This window comes from Rhamphochromis sp. 'chilingali' (assembly GCF_963969265.1).
Source record: "Rhamphochromis sp. 'chilingali' genome assembly, chromosome: 22".
NCBI lineage: Eukaryota > Metazoa > Chordata > Actinopteri > Cichliformes > Cichlidae > Rhamphochromis > Rhamphochromis sp. 'chilingali'.
Window position 1 is genome coordinate 1,194,150 of NC_137950.1, and position 18,236 is coordinate 1,212,385.

Genomic DNA, 18,236 nt, shown 5'->3' on the forward strand with positions numbered 1-18,236 from the left:
CTGATGTTTTGCAGTGTACATCTCACCACGCTGCGTGTGGTCATTAAAATCAATTGTTTGACCAAGCTCTTCTGGACCATGGTTGTTTTTACTCTCCTCCTAAATATTGAACCCTTAACACAGCTCAACAAACATCAGCAAACACACAAACTGTTTTTGTGCAGTTTGTTTCACAGTGTGTTGCAGCTAAAAGCTGCTGTATTTCACAGAGACAGAAACGAGTTTGAGATAACTTCACTCAGAGATGGAGGGAAAATACTCTGTGGCCTGTTGAACTATCTCTGCTGCTCGTCTGCAGAAGTGACGAGTATCTCAGCCTTCCACACAGTGAGCCTTGTCTCTTCCTTCAGATTGTATCATGGACTTAAGATCTGTGGTTTGATCTCTCCTGGTTTATTTCTCAATGATCTCACTTGCTACAGTGACTACAATAAAAACATCCCGTTTGTGGAACAGCACATATGTGTCTGATCACTCTGCACTGCACGCTCAATACAAATCCCACTGCCAGTAAGGACCTCAGTCACAAAGAGAAAACCTCAACACATGCACAATACATGAATCCCAGCTGTCATAATGTGCACCAAAAAGGGATTAATACTGTTTTTTCTGCCCTTGCAGCGCTTTCTGTCATCTAGAGCCAGTTAATGTTTCCAGACCAGCCCTAAAGAAGTGAAAATGAATCCACTGTGTGTGCACACATGTCATTGTTTTTAAGCCCCACAGATACAATCATAGTTTAACTGTACAATGCAATGTAGTCCAAATAATCCAGCACATATACAGCAGTGTTAGGGTTCAAATATCAAGGAGGGATACAGGAGGTAATCCAAAAAAATAACAACACTGATCCGGCCGGGTGAAGTCAAATGATGATTTTAATGACACGCGTGGAGAGACGACCGCTGTACGCAGACAGCATCGATCTCTAACTAACAATGCACGAGCAGATGTTTTATACCATTAGGGCTTAAATTTAATGACGCCCCTTCAACGTCAAACAGATACAATAGATACGTAGGTTTCACAACCAAAAAAGTTTCATTAACGATTTTAAAAAAAGTTCAAAAGAGCATCTTATTCGCCTCCGCGCCAGGTGTCTTCCGGTGGCTGTCTCCCCTCGCTTCTCCAAAACCTCGAACCATGCTCTGCAACAAACTAGCAATTCTGCACGCACAAAAATGCAGTGACCAGCAAATATTTGAACTCCTTGAACTCTTTCAAAATGCTATATTTTAGGTTTTACCTTTGGTAGAATCACACTTTTACTTTTCTGTGTTCGTGTATTTGAAGTGAAATTAAAGCTAATTATGGTTCAATGGCAAGAAAGTGAAAGTGGAAAGTGCTAAAAATAGAGAATTATCCTTTTAAGTGAATCTAAATATTTTCCTTCCTCTGTCTAAAAAAAAAGATTCATCTCCTCTCTCTGTTTATACCAACTCTACTGTCTGACTGGCTTTTGGAGACTCAGATTTGAAGCCAAACAGAAAAATCTATTTTGTTTTCACTGAATGTTTTCTAACAGTAAATATTTTTCTAACATTTGTTTCCAGTTTCTGTCTTTTCATGTGTTGTCCCTTAATCTGAACTGGAACCAAATGAAGCAGAGTGTAATCACCTACGAGCCATCCCGTCACAGTGAGTGGAAGCTACAGTATCATATACTGGCTCTTTGTGATTTACAATGTGAGCTATTCATGGTGGCCTAAAACAAACTGTGTGCATGCTCCTGTTGTTAAAGGGAATCCTCCTGCAAAGCCACAAGTCAGCGTCACCTCTGTTTCCTGGGCCCTATTTCAGGAAGCCGGTTTAGTGCAAACTCTGAGTAAGTATACCCTGAGTTAACGAAAACTCTGGGTTTTCGGTTTCACAAAGCGAGTTTAGATTAATTCTGAGTGAGTTACTATGACGACACACTCCGTGAAGCTAACCTGCCCCCTAGCAGGTTTACTTCAACTAACCCTGACGTTCTCCGCCCCTTTGTCGGAAACCTGACTGTAGGAAGTGTCGGACATGGCGTGCTCCTACCTCGAAGAGCCAGTAGATGTTGAAGCCCAAATTCTCCACAGAGCTCTCCGCCGGGAGAGAGTGATTAGAGCGCGTTTGGACATTTTATCATTTCCTGATGATTTTCTGTGTGAACGTTACCGTTTTTCAGCACAATCTATAATTTATTTGAATAACATCCTCAGGCCTAATATTGCTCATGTGACACATCGCGGACATCCTCTCTGTACATATTATTTGTATTGCACTTCGGTTTTTTGCAAACGGGAGCTTTCTGTATAATATTGGTGACGCTGAGCACGTTTCCAAGGCTACCGTCTGTCGGGCAGTCAGGAATGTTACAGTTGCACTGAAACGTCTCCTGTACTCGTCTGTGGTGTTCCCCGGTCACAGACCCACAAGATTCATCAAAGAGGGATGCCACAAAATTGCAGGTAGCAGGATGAACAAAACTTAATTCATGATGTGGTGATACTTGAACTACTACTTAAATTGTACATTTATTCTCACGGTTCCCAGGCGTGATTGGCTGTATAGATGGCACTCACATTCCAATCATTGCTCCTTCAGTACATGAAGGAGACTATGTGAACAGGAAGTCTTTCCACAGCATTAATGTACAGGTACATGGTTCCCTGTAGCATTTCAAACTAACAAATTATTTCATTATAGTAATGGATGCTAATTTGTGTTCTCTGCACTGTGAAGATCATATGTGATGCTGCCAACATTATCACAAATGTGGAAGCCAACTGCTCAGCCTCTGTGAGTGGTGGTGGAGGACCCCCACCTGTTTTTCGGGCCTCCGCTTTTTTTCTGTTGGCTATAACGGGTCACATTTGAGCATACAGAGTAAGCAAATATGTACTTGTAATGTGCTCAGATAATTTCAATAAGTGCTTACAGAAAGAAAATTAATGTAGCCTCTAACTGCAATTGATTTACATCGGACAAACAGACCAAGCACTATGGCTCATAATACAATTACACCTTACCTGTTTGGACTATATTTTTATATTTCATTTTTACTTGCTGCCAGGAACGTTTGGGGCCTGTTGGGTTGCACCTGCGCTCACATCACATCACAAAATCAAATGTATGAAATAAAAAATAAAATAAAATATAATGAAATATAATAAGATAACGTGTTAAATGGGTGGAAATCCCTAGATCAATGTTTAAATTAACACTCACGCATTGACTCTGTCGGCTATGTTTTGCCATGCATGCTCCCTTTCTTTTGCAGCTGAGGCTGTGTTACTTTTTTCCCGCAAAATTTGCATGTTATCAGCATATACTGCCATCAGAATTTCGGCCTCAAGCGCTGTAAAATACATTGACCGCGCCTTCTTTCCCTCCGTCTCCATGGTGACTCGCTTAATCTGTGCTCCACTAATCAGGGCTTTATGTATCCTCGTGCGCGCGCTTAACTTGGGGTTAAAGCAACTCCGCGTTGATTGAACTAATTGTTATCAGCCTTTCTGAAACCGAATATTCCGAGTTGGACAGTTCGGGGTTACTCAACCCTGAGTATCGTTTTTCACTCTGAGTTTTCTAAACCGGCTTCCTGAAATAGGGCCCTGCTTGTCCAAAGTGAACCGTGATGAAAAGATCAATTCATACAGAAGTGAAGCAGGAGTATCAGTCATGGACGCACGAGTTTGTTTGTTTTGTGGAACCACAAGGGAGCCTGGAGTGACTGGAGCTCCACTGGATCATCACCAGTAGGAAGAAAAAAAAAACCACCACGTGGAACTTTTTTGTAGAATCGTTGCAAATTTTCCAGCACACAGTGGATGTGATCTGGGAATGCAGTTTCTTGCAACGTGTACTCAGATATTTATGCAATACTTATGTAAGAATGCTGTTTGTTGACTTCAGCTCAGCATTCAGTACAGGCATTCCCTCCAAGCTGATCACCAAACTTGTGGATTTTGGACTCAGCAACTCCAGGCGACCATGGTTCAGGGGATTGGGAAGCTCATCTATAACTGGAAGGTTGCCGGTTTGATCCCCCTGGTCGTTGTGTCCTTAGACAAGACGCTATATAAATGTAATCCATTATTATTATTATTATTATTATTATTATCTGTACCTGGATCATGGACTTTCTGACCAACAGACCCTGGCATGTAAGGTCAGGCTATAACTGCTCTACCACCATCACACTCAACACTGGCACTCCACAGGGCTGTGTGCTGAGCCCGTTCCTCTATGACTGCAGACCTCGGTCCAGATCCAACTCCATCATCCAGTCTGCAGATGACACCGCGGTGACTGTCTCATCAGAGACAATGATGAGTCTGCTACAGGGAAGAGTAAAGCACCTAGCTGTGTGGTGCTGACAATAACCTGCTCCTGAATACCAGCAAAACCAAAGAGCTCATTGTGGACTTCAGGAGGGAGAACAGAGACCCCCATGTCCCCATCTACATAAATGGCACAGCTGTTGAATGGGTCTCCAGCTTCAAGTTCTTGGGGACCCACATCTCTGAGAATCTGTCCTGGTCAACTGACACCTCCAGCCTGGTCAAGAAGGCCCCTCAGCGCCTCTTTTTCTTGAGGACACTGAAGAAGAACCACCTGTCTACTGACATACTGGTTAACTTCTACCACTATGTGATAGAGAGCATCCTGACCAACTGTGTCACACTCTGGTATGGGAACTGTTGCTGGCCACAAGGCACTGCAGCGGGTTGGGCAGTTTTCACCACAGGGACTCCACTTCCTGCCATTGAGGATGTCCACAAGAAGAGATGTCTATGCCGAGCACGCATCATTCTCAGGGACTCCTCTCATCCTGCCAATAAACTCCTCCAGCTCCTCCCCCCCAGAAGGTGCTACAGGAGCCTTCAGACTAAAACCAGCAGGTTTAGGAACAGCTCCTCCCCCACAGCTGTCACCCTACTGAACTCAGCCCCCGCTGAACCTTTCCATCCACACTCACTGAACCCTTCTACACTCCTCCTCCCAGTGACCATGATTTCATTCTCAACATTGTTACGTTCTAAGTCTAGGCGTGTCTTGAACGCAACACAACATTGGCCCACCACACTCCACCCAAAACAAGAACCCAAACAATAGTATCTTTTAAAATGCTAAGCAGCCATTTATTTGCTTCAGCAGTGAGCAGTGCCGAAAATAAACAAAACTCCCTAATGGTCCCTACGCTTTCCTACCCAAAATGAAAAACCAAACAAAAGACAATTCACTTACCTAACTCGCTACATGAAAAACAGGAGAAAACTTAATCAACAAAAATGGCTTCTCACGCCTACTAGGCTGCTGCAGTGAACAATATATAAATCAAATTCAAATTCAAATTCAAATTTTATTTGTCACACACACACAACCATACACAGTATGACATGGGGGTGAAATGCTTGTAGCTGTACAATGCCCGACCATTAAATGACAGAAGAAAAGTTTTACAATATTTACAATTTACTACAAAAATTTACAAATTAACTTAGGAATTTACAGTAAAGAATGTGCAAATAGCAGAAGAGATTATAAAGATAAGGATTATAAATTATAGGAATTATAGAATTATAGGAAATGTGTGGTGGTGCGTGTGGTGACGTGTGTGAGAGTCCAGTCTTATAGTGACGTGTTTGGGAGAGTGGTGGAAAAAAGGTGGAAAAAATACAAGGTGGAAAAAAAAAATACTCAATTGCTACTTTACAAATCTATTTACAGCTATATACAAAACTACGATACCAACACCACAATGATCACGACGCATGACAAACTGAAACACAGGGCTTAAATACATAGAGGGAGCAATCAGGGAACGGACAACAGGAGGGAAACACAGCTGGGCAAATCAGAACTGACGAGACAAGGAAGCGTAACCTGAACACACTGAGATAAGACAGACCTTCAAAGTAAAACAGGAAACACATAACAGTCACGCCTAACACAAAACACTGACAACATTGGATCGTAACAACATTCACCACATGCTCACATTGGTTACTGCTATAGTTTTACGACACTGACAGAGTCTCTGTTATAGTGCCTACACTGTTCACTGTTACAGTCTGTTCAGAGAGCTACGCTTCCACTGCTGTAGATATATTCATAGCACTCTGTAGATCTGTTTACCTCACACCGATACATCTGCATATATGTAGCACATCTGTATATTTGTTCACAGTACACCTGTATATCTCCCCATCTGTACAGCAATACAGAACATCTGTATGCTACACCATCTGTATATCTGTACATATGTATACAACAGTACATCTGTATATCTGCTCTCTACTGAACTTATACATAATCTGCTCTTATTGCACTTACTGATTAGATGCAAACTGTATTTTGTTACCCTGTATTTAGACATGTGTAATGACAAACGTTGAATTCTAAATGCTATCCTAAACATTTAAACAGCTACAGGAGAAGTTTTTAGAAGACCAGTAAAGAGAGCATGGAGGCAGATGGAGGATGCCAAGTCCACTGTATCTACACACTTCCTGTTTCCACCTCATCCTTCCAGTGCTTTACTACTATGGGCTCAATTGTGGTCATAAATATTTTGTACTTGTAAATCAGTTTTGTACTTGTAAATCAGGATTTGTGTGTGTAAAAAAGATTTGTGTGTGGACTTATCCAAAAAATATGTGTGAAAGTCTGCACTAAACTTTCAAGTTACAAGTACGAATTTTGACCCTATTTTTCTTCCTCTCATCTGATTGGCCAATGTCATGTCAATCACAAATTTAACTATCCAATCAGAGAACACGATTGCGTGTCCCGCGAAAAATTGGCAACACAAAAAAAGAGAAATGAAATGACTATTTAGTGTATATCAATGTGTGTGTCTCCTATATGATATATGCAAGTGACATTTTTTACTGTAACAGCGATTCATACAGGAAAATAATGACCAATGACCGCAGCCGCGTTGTACATTTTTTTCAGTTTCAATATTTTTTTCGGTTTCATGTCAAGGTGGCATTGTTCTGATCCCATACACACACAAATCCTGATTTACAAGTACAAAATATTTATGACCACAATTTGAGCCCATATACTCTCTCTACCACAGCTGCCTTTGAACTTGCCTGGGCCAGGTCTGAGTCCAGCTTTACTACTCCTGCCAGGTCACATGACACAGGGGTGTGCTCTGATGTCAGCAGGCAGGTCAGTGGAGCCCTCTGGTGATGGATATATGGCAGTGAAGCAGGAGGAGGCCTGAGAACAGACAGCAGGCTTAACTAGCAGGACAAAGTAGCATGTAGTACTTGAAGGAGTCATCACAGCCAATCAGCTCTCAGGAAAATGGAACATCACATAAATATTTCTCTTCTTTGATTTTCATCAATGTATTTCCTTTGATAGATTTTCCGTCAACACTTCTGCTTGATTAGAAGCTCATAGGCAGTTCCTGTCACTCTACAATAAAACAATGTAAAGGCTGCGCTCTCTGCCCTCCCACTAGCTGACACAAGTAAACTGTGCTAAGATGCCCTACATGGACTAAGGTTCTTGGCCACACACATATAGATTTAGTTGGCTGTAGAAATCCATGCCATGAAGCTCCCAGCGCACATTTTTGATGCTTCTGTCTGTGGAAGAGCAGGTTTGGAGCTCTGCAGAGCCTTGGTGACTTTTACTGACTATGCACCCCTACCCATTTATTATGAACTAACAGCACAACGGTTTGTGCTTTTTTCTATAATACACATGTATGATTTAGATTTGTACTTATGTGGCAGCTATTCACTGACCTGACAAAGTTATTTTCCATAAAAACTAAAAGTGTTGAAATTCTCAGAAAATGAATGAGACGTGCATGCAATTTGACATATTTTATTGTTTTCTGTGTGTGTTTGTCTGTGTGAAGTTTTGATGTGTATGTGAAAAACACAATTTTGAAAACACAGGAAAAAGACCTCAAGACATGTTTTCCTTTACTTTCTATGAAACAAAAATTCCCACCAAGGCTTTTCAGTGTGAAATTTAGTGTATAGAAAATACCTGTGCCAGGTTGTCTCCATCTAGTGGTGAACATGGCCTCACCACTACATCAAGTGAGCTTTTCACTGTGCACAGTGACACAAAAGTCATTTAACAATTTTAAAAAAAGCAATGTTACAGATTCAGTAAGAACTGAAGTTTATCATAATCCTTCAAGTTTCACTCAGTAACAGCAGCTTTTTAATATTATTGGCTATAGTTTAGAGTCACATTTATATGAAATGTCAAACAATCACAGAGTGACACTGAACTAAACAATCAATGCCATGTGAGTTGTTCTTGTTTGTTCTTTATCTCAGATTTATTGTAAGCAGCGGGAGTAGAAGCTAAAGAAAAATAGTAAAGATATGAATGAATCTCTGCTCTTACAGCTTTTATTGTGCCATAATGTCTGCTTTGAAACTGTCCTCTTGCTCGTCTCTTGGATGCTCACCTCTTCTTCACCTGTTCCTTTGACCAAACTGCTGCACTCTCGTTCTCTGCTCTCGCCTCCTCTTCTGGTTATAATTAGGATGCAGTCAGCATGTGCCAAACAAACTCCCCCCAAATCGATCATGTTTGATATGATGATGACGTTTTTAACATCTTATTTATGCACTTGTTGGGTGGGAAAGAGTAAACAAAGATGGGGCATAGAAGCAGAACTGAGTCCTACGTGTGGAGGGACAGTAACTGTGTGTGTATGTGTAAGCATTTAAACACTGCAGAGAGTCAAATTAACAGTAACACTATTTTGTCTAAGTCCGCCATTGTAGAAATTCATTTCACCGAAACAATAACATGGCGCACAATGTGACAATAAACGTATAAAACACAAATTCTTACCTAGCAGGAGAATAAATAATCAGTATTTTAAGGCTACTGCATGTATAGATGTCACTGCTGGCTCACATAAGCTAGCTCTGAGACCCGCCAGAGTTTACGCCACAGTTGACTGTCGCGAAAGAGTCGTAAATCACCGGCATTGTAAAACTTAAAATGATTCCAGGGCATGTTATAAAACACCCAATAGATGTACTGGATATTAAACGGTATCAAACGACTAAATGAACACAGGGTTACAATTACATGCTCACGTCGTCACATCGAGAGTTTATTCATTAATCATCAGAGTTCAACAATGTTACATCCAGTTGAAAACAGCTTCACTAACGCCAGCAAAACAGGCTAACAGTATATAAGAGCACAGAAACAGCCGTGCTCATCGACAGCTCGACATATCCTCAACAACTCACCTCAGTATGTGTAACCCGTTCATGTGTTACGCCTGTTGTTCTTGCGTTGTGTTCTGGCGTGAAAGTAAGAGGCAGGAGACAGTAATGGGTCTTTGGCTCTTTACTGCACATCTGCAACACAGAAACATGTGTCTGATCTGTGTGTGTCACGCGACTGCCAGTACACCTCTCCTCCGGCCATGCTGAAAGCAGCTGTGTCTGCAGCTTCATTAACACTACAATAATATAATGAATCAAATACAACAAATTGTTTTAAAACATTAACTTAAGCTCTCAAAAACAAAAAGCACAAAATAAATAATATGTCACTGAAAAAAACATCAAAAACAACTTATAAGAACAATAAACAAAATAATTCAAAAACAAATAAACAGTCAGATAAATACAATTCAATAACCAGGACCCAATATTCTGGTACTTATAGTTCAAACATTATACTTCAGTACAATTATATTAATAACCGCCATCTAACAGGCAATACAACACTGTACTTATAAAAACAATGAATGAAAGACAGCATCTCCAAAACATAAGAACATCTCCATACCTGCAACACAGAAATATGTGTCTGATCTGTGTGTGTCACGCGACTGCCAGTACACCTCTCCTGACGAAGGAAAAAAGAGTGCATGCTGTTAAAAAAAAGACTGCCGCGAGTAGCCGCTAGCAATCAGGCTAACTTAGCATGCTAGCATTTTAGCTGCGTTCTCGGCTAAAACTCATAAGCGTATATTAGTGAACTCCGCCCTCCACAAAACTTATCCCGAATGAGTCTCTTAATGACAAACAAAAACGCGGCGGTTTGGCTGTATTCACATTGCAGCTTGGGATCTGAACAAACTTTAATTAGCTGCGAGCAAAGTGGCAGTGACTTACCTCCGGCCATGCTGAAAGGAGCTGTGACCGGGGCACACATGCACGCGCCTACGTCACCACGCAGCGCACACACACATGAACGCACTATACACATATGCAGCATATTTATATTACTTGGTTTTAGAGTTGGAGTATTTACATATTGATCTGAAATATTTTGCTGCTGAACAGCAGAGCTCCAAAGCGTCCCCCTGTAACCATGGTTACGCAGATGCGTTCCGACTGTCACGTCACCGAGGAGAACCTGTTTCAAATGTATACCTGGATCAACCTGCAATCAGTTTGAAAAGTTTTCTGCTGAGATCCGCAGCTCGACTTCCTGGCACCCCGGGATAAGATGAGTTGCTGTGTTTTTCACGGAGAAAAAATAATTAACATGGAATAACGTCAGTGTTAGATGAAAAAAAAAAGATGCAAGCAGAAGAGGACAGCAGATTGAGAAGAGATTTCTTCAAACGGTAAGGAGCTTCTAACAAGTGATATCTGATAAGCTTAAAACTTAAATCTTAAATCTAATGTCCAGATTCATGCTAAACTTTTCTGATTACTCCGTGTATCTGCACCGTTAGACTTTTCATCGCCACTTTACGGTAACATACTGGCGTCACTGCTGCCAGCGTCATATCGTGACGCCGTGTTACGGTAGCTTACCTTTCTGCAGGATGATACCGTTTTTTGCTGGTGTGGTATAATACTCTTGGACAAATTATGGTAACGCACCGTAGCCTTTTTTACGGTATCTCACTGGCGACAGTTATGTCAGTGAGATACCGTTATGTCGTAAATTACGTCAACAAAGTAACATCATACTGTGATTAATAAATTGGTATACTACCGTTTATTCACGGTATGTCACTGTAAGCCCGCTGCAAGGTAATAAACTGCAATATATTAACCAGTAACTTACCGTTGGTACGCATCATCAGTACCAAAAATATTCATCTCTGCTAGAGGACACCGTGTCCTAACAGGCGGTCATTTACTCTTTTAACAGGTCGTAATTTACCGTAATTTCAGTTAACAGTAACATACTGTAAGAGACTGGAGGGTTCCAAAAAAGTTGGATGGATGGATACACACACACACACACACACACACACACACACACACACACACACACACACACACACACACACACACACACACACAAAATATAATTCATGTGCTTTACACCACTTTATTTCAATTCTGATTCTTCCCTGCTGAAATGCACATTTCCAAAATCAAAAACTGAAAAGAACTGAAAACATATTTTCATTGAGGAAGCACTTGTTTTTACTAAACCATGTAATCCATTATTTTCTCAGATGGTTCTACAAACAATAACAATATTATGTCATATCCATATCATGGCAGACAACACATGCTCAAGTGTTGGGTTTCCTTACTTATATTTTGTAGGGTCTCAAACCTACAATGTGAAGTGCCTTGGCATTCATTTTGTTGGCACCATACAAACAAACTGAATTGTAATGGATATAATATCAAGCCCCACACGTCTGCCTTTATATACACTTTGTCCAAAATACTGGCTCACACGACCAAATCATTGCACAAAACAGGGTCCACAAGGACATGGATGAGCGTGTGTGGTGTGAAGGAACTTGACTGACCTGCACTGAACCCTGATCTTGCTTTGTGGACTGAGTTCATTGATTTGTAGGGTGAGCCAATACATGTGACAATTAAAGTGTAAGTAGCTGAAATAATTTTTAACAAACGGGTAAAAGAAGGTTAGCACTGTTGCCACACAGCAAGAAGGTCCTGAGTTCAATTCCACCATCAGGTCTTTCTGTGTGGAGTTTGCATGTTCTCCCCGTGTTTGCGTGGGTTCTCTCCGGGTACTCCGGCTTCCTCCCACCGTCCAAAGACATGCAGCTTGTGGGGATAGGTTAATTGGATAATACAAATTGCCACTAGGTGTGAATGAATGTGAGTGCGAATGGTTGTCTGTCCCTGTGTGTTGGCCCTGCGACAGACTGGCGACCTGTCCAGGGTGTACCCCGCCTTTCGCCCTATGACAGCTGGGATAGGCTCCAGCGCCCCCCGCGACCCTGAAAAAGGATAAGCGGAAGTGAATGGATGGATGGATGGATGGGTAAAAGAAGGAAAAAAATCAAAACTGTTGCACTCAAAAAAACCTATTGGACAGAGACAGCGTCTTGCAAGATGGCGAGAGAGCTTGTCTTCATTGTTGCTCGTCTTGTGTAAATGTCCAGAAAGCATGGGCCATGGATCATCTGTGGAGACATGGGTAACAACACATTGGTCACTTAAATTATACAAGAAATTTACTAATTTCCCTAATTTGAAGTTCTCCACTCAAATTCAGTAAGCCACTGGAGGAAAGTTGTGACATGAGGGTTAATGTGAACAACCTTTCGCTTCACAGTGGTCCCAGTCTTCCTGCTTGTCCCAACCTTGGAGGTACATTTTGTTCCCTCTTCAGGGTTTATCCTTACAAAAAACCTTGCACCCGCTGACTCCTGGTATTCCAGGTTCAATACATAGAATGAACCAAAGAAGACTGACATTGCATCAGCACAGGTGTTCTCTTTGTCCAGCTCAACAATTACACGCCCCTCTGCACTCACCATCCAGCAGGTGGCGGTCATTGAACTTTGTCCTTAAATGTATAGGGGCAACATGTTGTCATTATGCAACATAAAATAATTTCAATACTTCACTTCTTCACACTGTCTAGATAGTCATAAAGCAAATACCTACGTACAGTTAATTATTAATGGCCTTGTGTACATAGGTCCATTTTAACATATTATAATTGTATATAATTGGGAATTATTCTGCACATTAAACACACCTAACAAAGAGTCAGCCCAGTTACCGGAGGTGAATCAACTGTATGGTTATTTTGGAGTTTATAGTTTGTGCTGCTGTTAAACTTTACAGTATTGACTTCAGTATTTCTGCTGTTGGTGTAGCTAGACTACTGTTGATCAGTAATATGTAATGTGAAATTTGATATTGTTACTTTGCTGGATTCACTGAGACACATGTCCAACAACCTTGGTTTATAAAGGAAATTACAGAAATTTGAGCTAACAAAACAGAGACTGGATACCTGTGTCCACGAAAAGCTCCTGTGCCAAACAGAAATTTTAATATGGTCTAATCAGCTCTATGTCATAAATGACTTCTTACCAAGCATAATCAGCCTTGGGGTGCTTGGCAGGCTTTTAACATGCAAACTGAACAATATAAATTTGTGTGCACTGAAGCCACAAAATTTAGAAATACACAGTTGCAAAAACTTCAGTGACCAATTACCTTTCCTGAATGACATATTCAATGCAAAAAATAAGAGTATTGTCAATAGGGACCAATTCCCAGTTTTTACATGATCAAAATTATTCACAAAAGGCTTCAATAAACAGAAAATGTGTGCCAACAAGAGAACAGTGCACAAAAATGAAAAGATATTTGAGCTCGACGCTTTAATGGGTTTAACATGACTTAGTCAGCACTCCGCACCGTACAGGTAGTACAAGCACACCTGAAAACACTGACCAGCTAACAGCTTTAAGCATTTGGGCACAACCTCGGTAGTTCACCGATTCACCTGTTGCAAACGTCCAAGTTTCTATCAAGTCTCATAAATCCATCGGCAAATTACCTAACTAGTCTTTTGAGTCTCCACATTCAGAGATATTGACAATTTGTCTTTAAATGAAAATATCCTGGTAGGGTAGCTTAAAAGTCAAAACAAACAGTACTAAGAACGCATTTCGGACTTCTCTCGAATAAGTGAAAAAAACACTTACCTTCAGACTGATTAGCTGGTTCCGATCCAACTTTAATGTGTCCCATGTCAGTCCGTTTTAGGGAAAAAGTGTTAAGTGGTTTCATTTAATTTTGAGATACTCCCGCATGGACGAGCAGCAATTTGGAGTCTAGCAGAGTTCCCACGAATAGCATACGATCTTCAGATATAATCCAATCAACCTTGCATTTAACCCGATTGAACATCCAGTTACCTCTGACTACTTCTAAGTTGCACATGTTAACGGTCTCATCATCATTCTGTGCTGCAGCGAACTGTATCTGTGGCACAGAATATTTGATGGCCATGTCGTTCTCCTGCTTTGCAGCTTTTTTTGAGTCTGAATTGCGGCTTAAACGTGCAAAACTAAGAGAAGCAGATCAATATTTTCTTCTTGTTGTTATTTAATGGTGGTTGGCAACCAGCGAAAGGAGCATTAACCACCTCGAGCACTATTTTCTATCCCCAGTGTTGTTTTGAAAGTGAATACCCAACGTGTGCGTCATACGTCACGTTGTACGTCAGGTGAAGGTGTGGTGTCGGCTATCGCACCTGTCGCATTACAAAGCTTTAAAAACGTAACAATCCAACACAACCCAACGCGCTAAACTGTGATAATGTGTTACATTATCACTGAAGGAAACGGCTTCCAGGGCCTAATCCGTGGATCGGCTTCCTCCGAGGCGTGGACGTCTATCAGCAGAGAATGTACCTTAGTCTGTAACACAGTCAAATATATTCTCAAGTAATATTCAAGCATGCCATTCAGCGTGTTAGTACGAGCTCGGGAGCAGCTTGGGAGAACAAGAAAACAGAGACTGCTTCAGATTGTCTTCCCAAATTGACTCAACTTTATTCACAAGTACAACAGTTTATATAGAGGGACAAATTCATGAGTCAGCAGATTCTCAGTTTAAACCAGTACAGACCAAGATAAGGGAGCGTCTTTCTGCCCTTGGGTGAAGAAGCATCCTTTGTATAGTGTATCAGTTCAGCTACAATTGTGATTATCTCAGCGACATATTTTCAAGGCACGAAATAAAGAGTTCTTTCATTAGTGAATTCTGAAACAAACCATCTGGCCTTCAACAGGCGTCTCCTAAAAGATTAAGAAACTAATGTAGCTGAGGGAGTGATCTCTGTGGTATTTCAACCTTGTACCAGCCTGTGATTCTCACACATCAATTCTTGGGTCAAAGAGAAAAATAACTAAAACAAAGGGGCCTTATTGAATGACAGAGTTTTCCTGCATAATGTCACTATAAAACAATATCCAGTAAATGCTACCATGGTACTAAAATACCTAACAGTTCCCCTCTTTTATTATTTTTAAAAATAATAACTCAAATAGAAAGGAAAAATCACAAATGTAATAACATAATATAAAAAGCAAATCATAAAATGTAATAGTTCACAGCCTAATGTTCAATATACACACCAGGATCATCATTGGTAACATCTGGCACATCCTCAGGATCAATTTGTGCTAATTGCAAATACATTGAAGTAGCTGTACTAGGTGGGTGTCTTGCCAAGTGGAGCATGAGGTATTGTCAGCAAAATGTGGCTTGTAGAAATGTGAACAGGGTTGCAGTTTACAATACAAAATAGTAAATAAAAATCCTAAGGTTAATGCAGTAGATATGATTAATAATCTAAATATATAAAAAAACACAGTTCTTCAGTCGTCTCCTGGCCTGGTCCCAGGTTCGAGAGACCTAAGCGTCGTGTGATGACAATGGGCATTTCATTTTTTCCATTATCAGGATGAAACGAGTCTATCTTTATCAGGTTAGACATTGTGTGGTACTCTAGGCTTTCTGTTCCTGCTGGATGTTCGAGTACCTTGTTGTTGTTCAGGTGGGGGATCAAAGGGCTTTCTGAGTCTTGGCTCTTTCAGGCGTTGTGTGTTAATCAGTGATTGTGCGTGTGTAGGTGTATTGAATCCGGGCGCTGGCTCGCCTGAGTCGTCATCTACTTGATCCGACGCCTTAGGTGGTTTGGTGGGGCTGGTCTTAACCCTGCTGGCATGAATCCACTGAGGTTGTCCGTCTGTTAGGATGCTGGTTCTCGTCACTGCAAGTACAGTCTGGGGGCTGGAACACGCGGCCTCCCCGAGTGCCCTTGGTTTTAGCGACTTCACCAACACCGCATCTCCTGGTTTCCACGGATGGGTTGGATCTGTGGAAGGGAGAGGCTGAGAGAGACAAACTTTCTGATAGTTATTATTCAGTGTTTCTACCAGGTTATGAACATAGTCAGACAATGCAGTGTCTATGTCCCCTTCCAATAGCGGTGCCCCTCTGGAGGCTGACCATGGTGTTGGAAACGGTCTTCCCATGATTATTTCAAATGGAGATAATTTGGTTGCTGCGGATGGAGTCATTCTAATCTCGCAGAGGATTTGAGGAAGTAGTTTGATCCAGGTCATTCCTGTTTCTATCATTGCTTTAGTCAGGCGATTTTTTATGGTCCTATTCATTCTTTCTACAACTCCTGAACTCTGAGGATGGTATGGCACATGATATTTCCAGTCTATTCCTAGAGTTTTAGCACACTTTTGAATTACTTCTGATGTGAATGAAGGTCCTCTATCACTGTTAATTTGGTGAGGTATTCCAAATCTGGGTATTATTTCATTGCACAACTTTTGACAGACTACTTCTGCAGTTTCTTTTGATGTTGGATAAGCTTCTACCCATTTACTAAATTGGTCCACTATTACCAGTAAGTACTTGATGCTTCCTTGTGCTGGCATGTGTGTAAAATCAATTTGTAATGTATGAAATGGGAAATCTGGTTGTGGTAAATGCTGATGTTTTGCTTTTGAGCTACCTACATTAGTTCGTGCACATGTTAGACAGGTTGCTAATATGCGTTTTACTGCGTGTGATGTTTTCTCGATTACAAATCTTGATTTTATTGCTCCTATTACCCCTCTTTGTCCGACATGACTCACACCGTGAAAATGGCGGACAAGGATTGGCAGTAGTGAAGATGGGAGGGCAATCAAACCCTCAAGGTTTTTGTATAAGCCGTCTCTGTTATCTAAGGTACAATCATTACTTTCCCAGTAAGTGTAATCTAAGGCAGAGGCTTGCTCTTGTATGAATTTTAGGTCAACATTTGCTTCTAAATAGTCTGGGAGTGCGACAAGTGGCAGCTGTAAAGGCAAAGATAATACTTCCTTTCTGGGTGGTTGCTGTGAGGCAGCAGCTGCTTTCGCGGTTACGTCTGCAAGAGCATTTCCCACTGCTTCGTCTGTGTCAGCCGTGCTGTGCCCCTTCGTTTTAACAACTGCAATTGCCGATGGCAGCTGTATAGCCTGCAAAAGTCTTTGAACAAGATCAGAATTAGCGATCGATTTTCCATCAGCAGATGTGAAGCCTCTCTGTCTCCACAATGTGCCAAAGTCATGCACCACACCGAATGCATAACGGCTATCAGTGTAAATTGTTACCCGCTTATCCACATGTAACTCACAGGTGCGTATTAAAGCCATGAGCTCTGCTTTTTGTGCTGAGTGAAATGGTAATGAGTGAGCCTCTAGTATGATGTCAGGCAATGTCACCACCGAATAGCCACAAAGAAATGAGTTGTCATTTGGTTTTGAACAGGACCTGTCCACATAAACAATGACTGAGTCTGGTATTGGTGTCTGCTCTAAGTCTGGGCGTGGTGCTGTGGATTCCTGTATACGTGTCATACAATCATGATCGTCAGGGTCGTCTGAACCATCCTGTCGGTCAGAGGAACACAGCATACGAATGAGTAAGTGTGCTGGCGAATTGGGTGTGCTGTTTGCTTTTATAGTGAGATTTGCTGTTGAAGTCAGTGTAGCTTCATAACCTGAGCGACGTTGTGCGGTCATATGTTGTGTAGTTATGTTTGCTAGAATGGTCGTGACCTGGTGATTGGTGTGTAGAATAGTGTCATGTGAGAGTGTGAGCTTCTCGCAGTCCCTTATCATGATAGAGCAAGCTGCTACTGCTCTCAGGCAGGCCGGCATCCCCTGAACTACTGCTGGCAGCACCTTTGAGTAGAAGGCTACTGGACAGTAGCCACAGCCATGCTCTTGGGCCAATACGCCTGCACAGGTTGTGCCGTTCTCTGTGACGTACAGGTGGAACGGTAAGTGGTAGTCAGGCAGACCCAAACAAGGGGCAGAGGTCAGCGCTCCCTGTAATGCATTGAAAGAGGCAGTCATTTCTGTTGACCACAGTATTCGAGGAGGCTTGTCTTTTTTGCAGCATTCACGCAGAATGTGGTCATGAAAAGAACAGTCTGGTATCCACTGTCTGCAATAGTTCACCATGCCTAGGAAAGACAGCATTTCCTTCTGTGTAGTG

The 18,236-nt window shown here is 41.5% G+C and overlaps 1 protein-coding gene across 9 annotated transcripts in view; it reads right to left on the reverse strand.

Annotated features, from left to right (window-relative positions):
* Positions 1-9,429, reverse strand: part of rab3gap1 (RAB3 GTPase activating protein subunit 1) — a 58,267-nt gene extending 48,838 nt beyond the window's left edge. For 3 of the 9 annotated variants that reach the window (XR_013970457.1, XM_080872781.1, XM_080872774.1), the window contains exons 1-2: positions 9,231-9,428; positions 7,080-7,209 (exon numbers count right to left, since the gene is read on the reverse strand). Coding sequence is in view for 8 of the 9 variants with exons in the window: in XM_080872781.1 (XP_080728907.1) it covers positions 7,080-7,209; positions 9,231-9,253 (153 nt within the window). In the remaining variant the exon portion in view is untranslated. Of the gene's footprint in view, positions 1-7,079; positions 7,210-7,995; positions 8,061-8,364; positions 9,185-9,230 lie in introns of those variants that run through there. The other 6 variants (XM_080872777.1, XM_080872776.1, XM_080872779.1 and 3 more) reach the window with 6 other exon arrangements.
* Between the last annotated feature and the right edge of the window lie 8,807 nt (positions 9,430-18,236).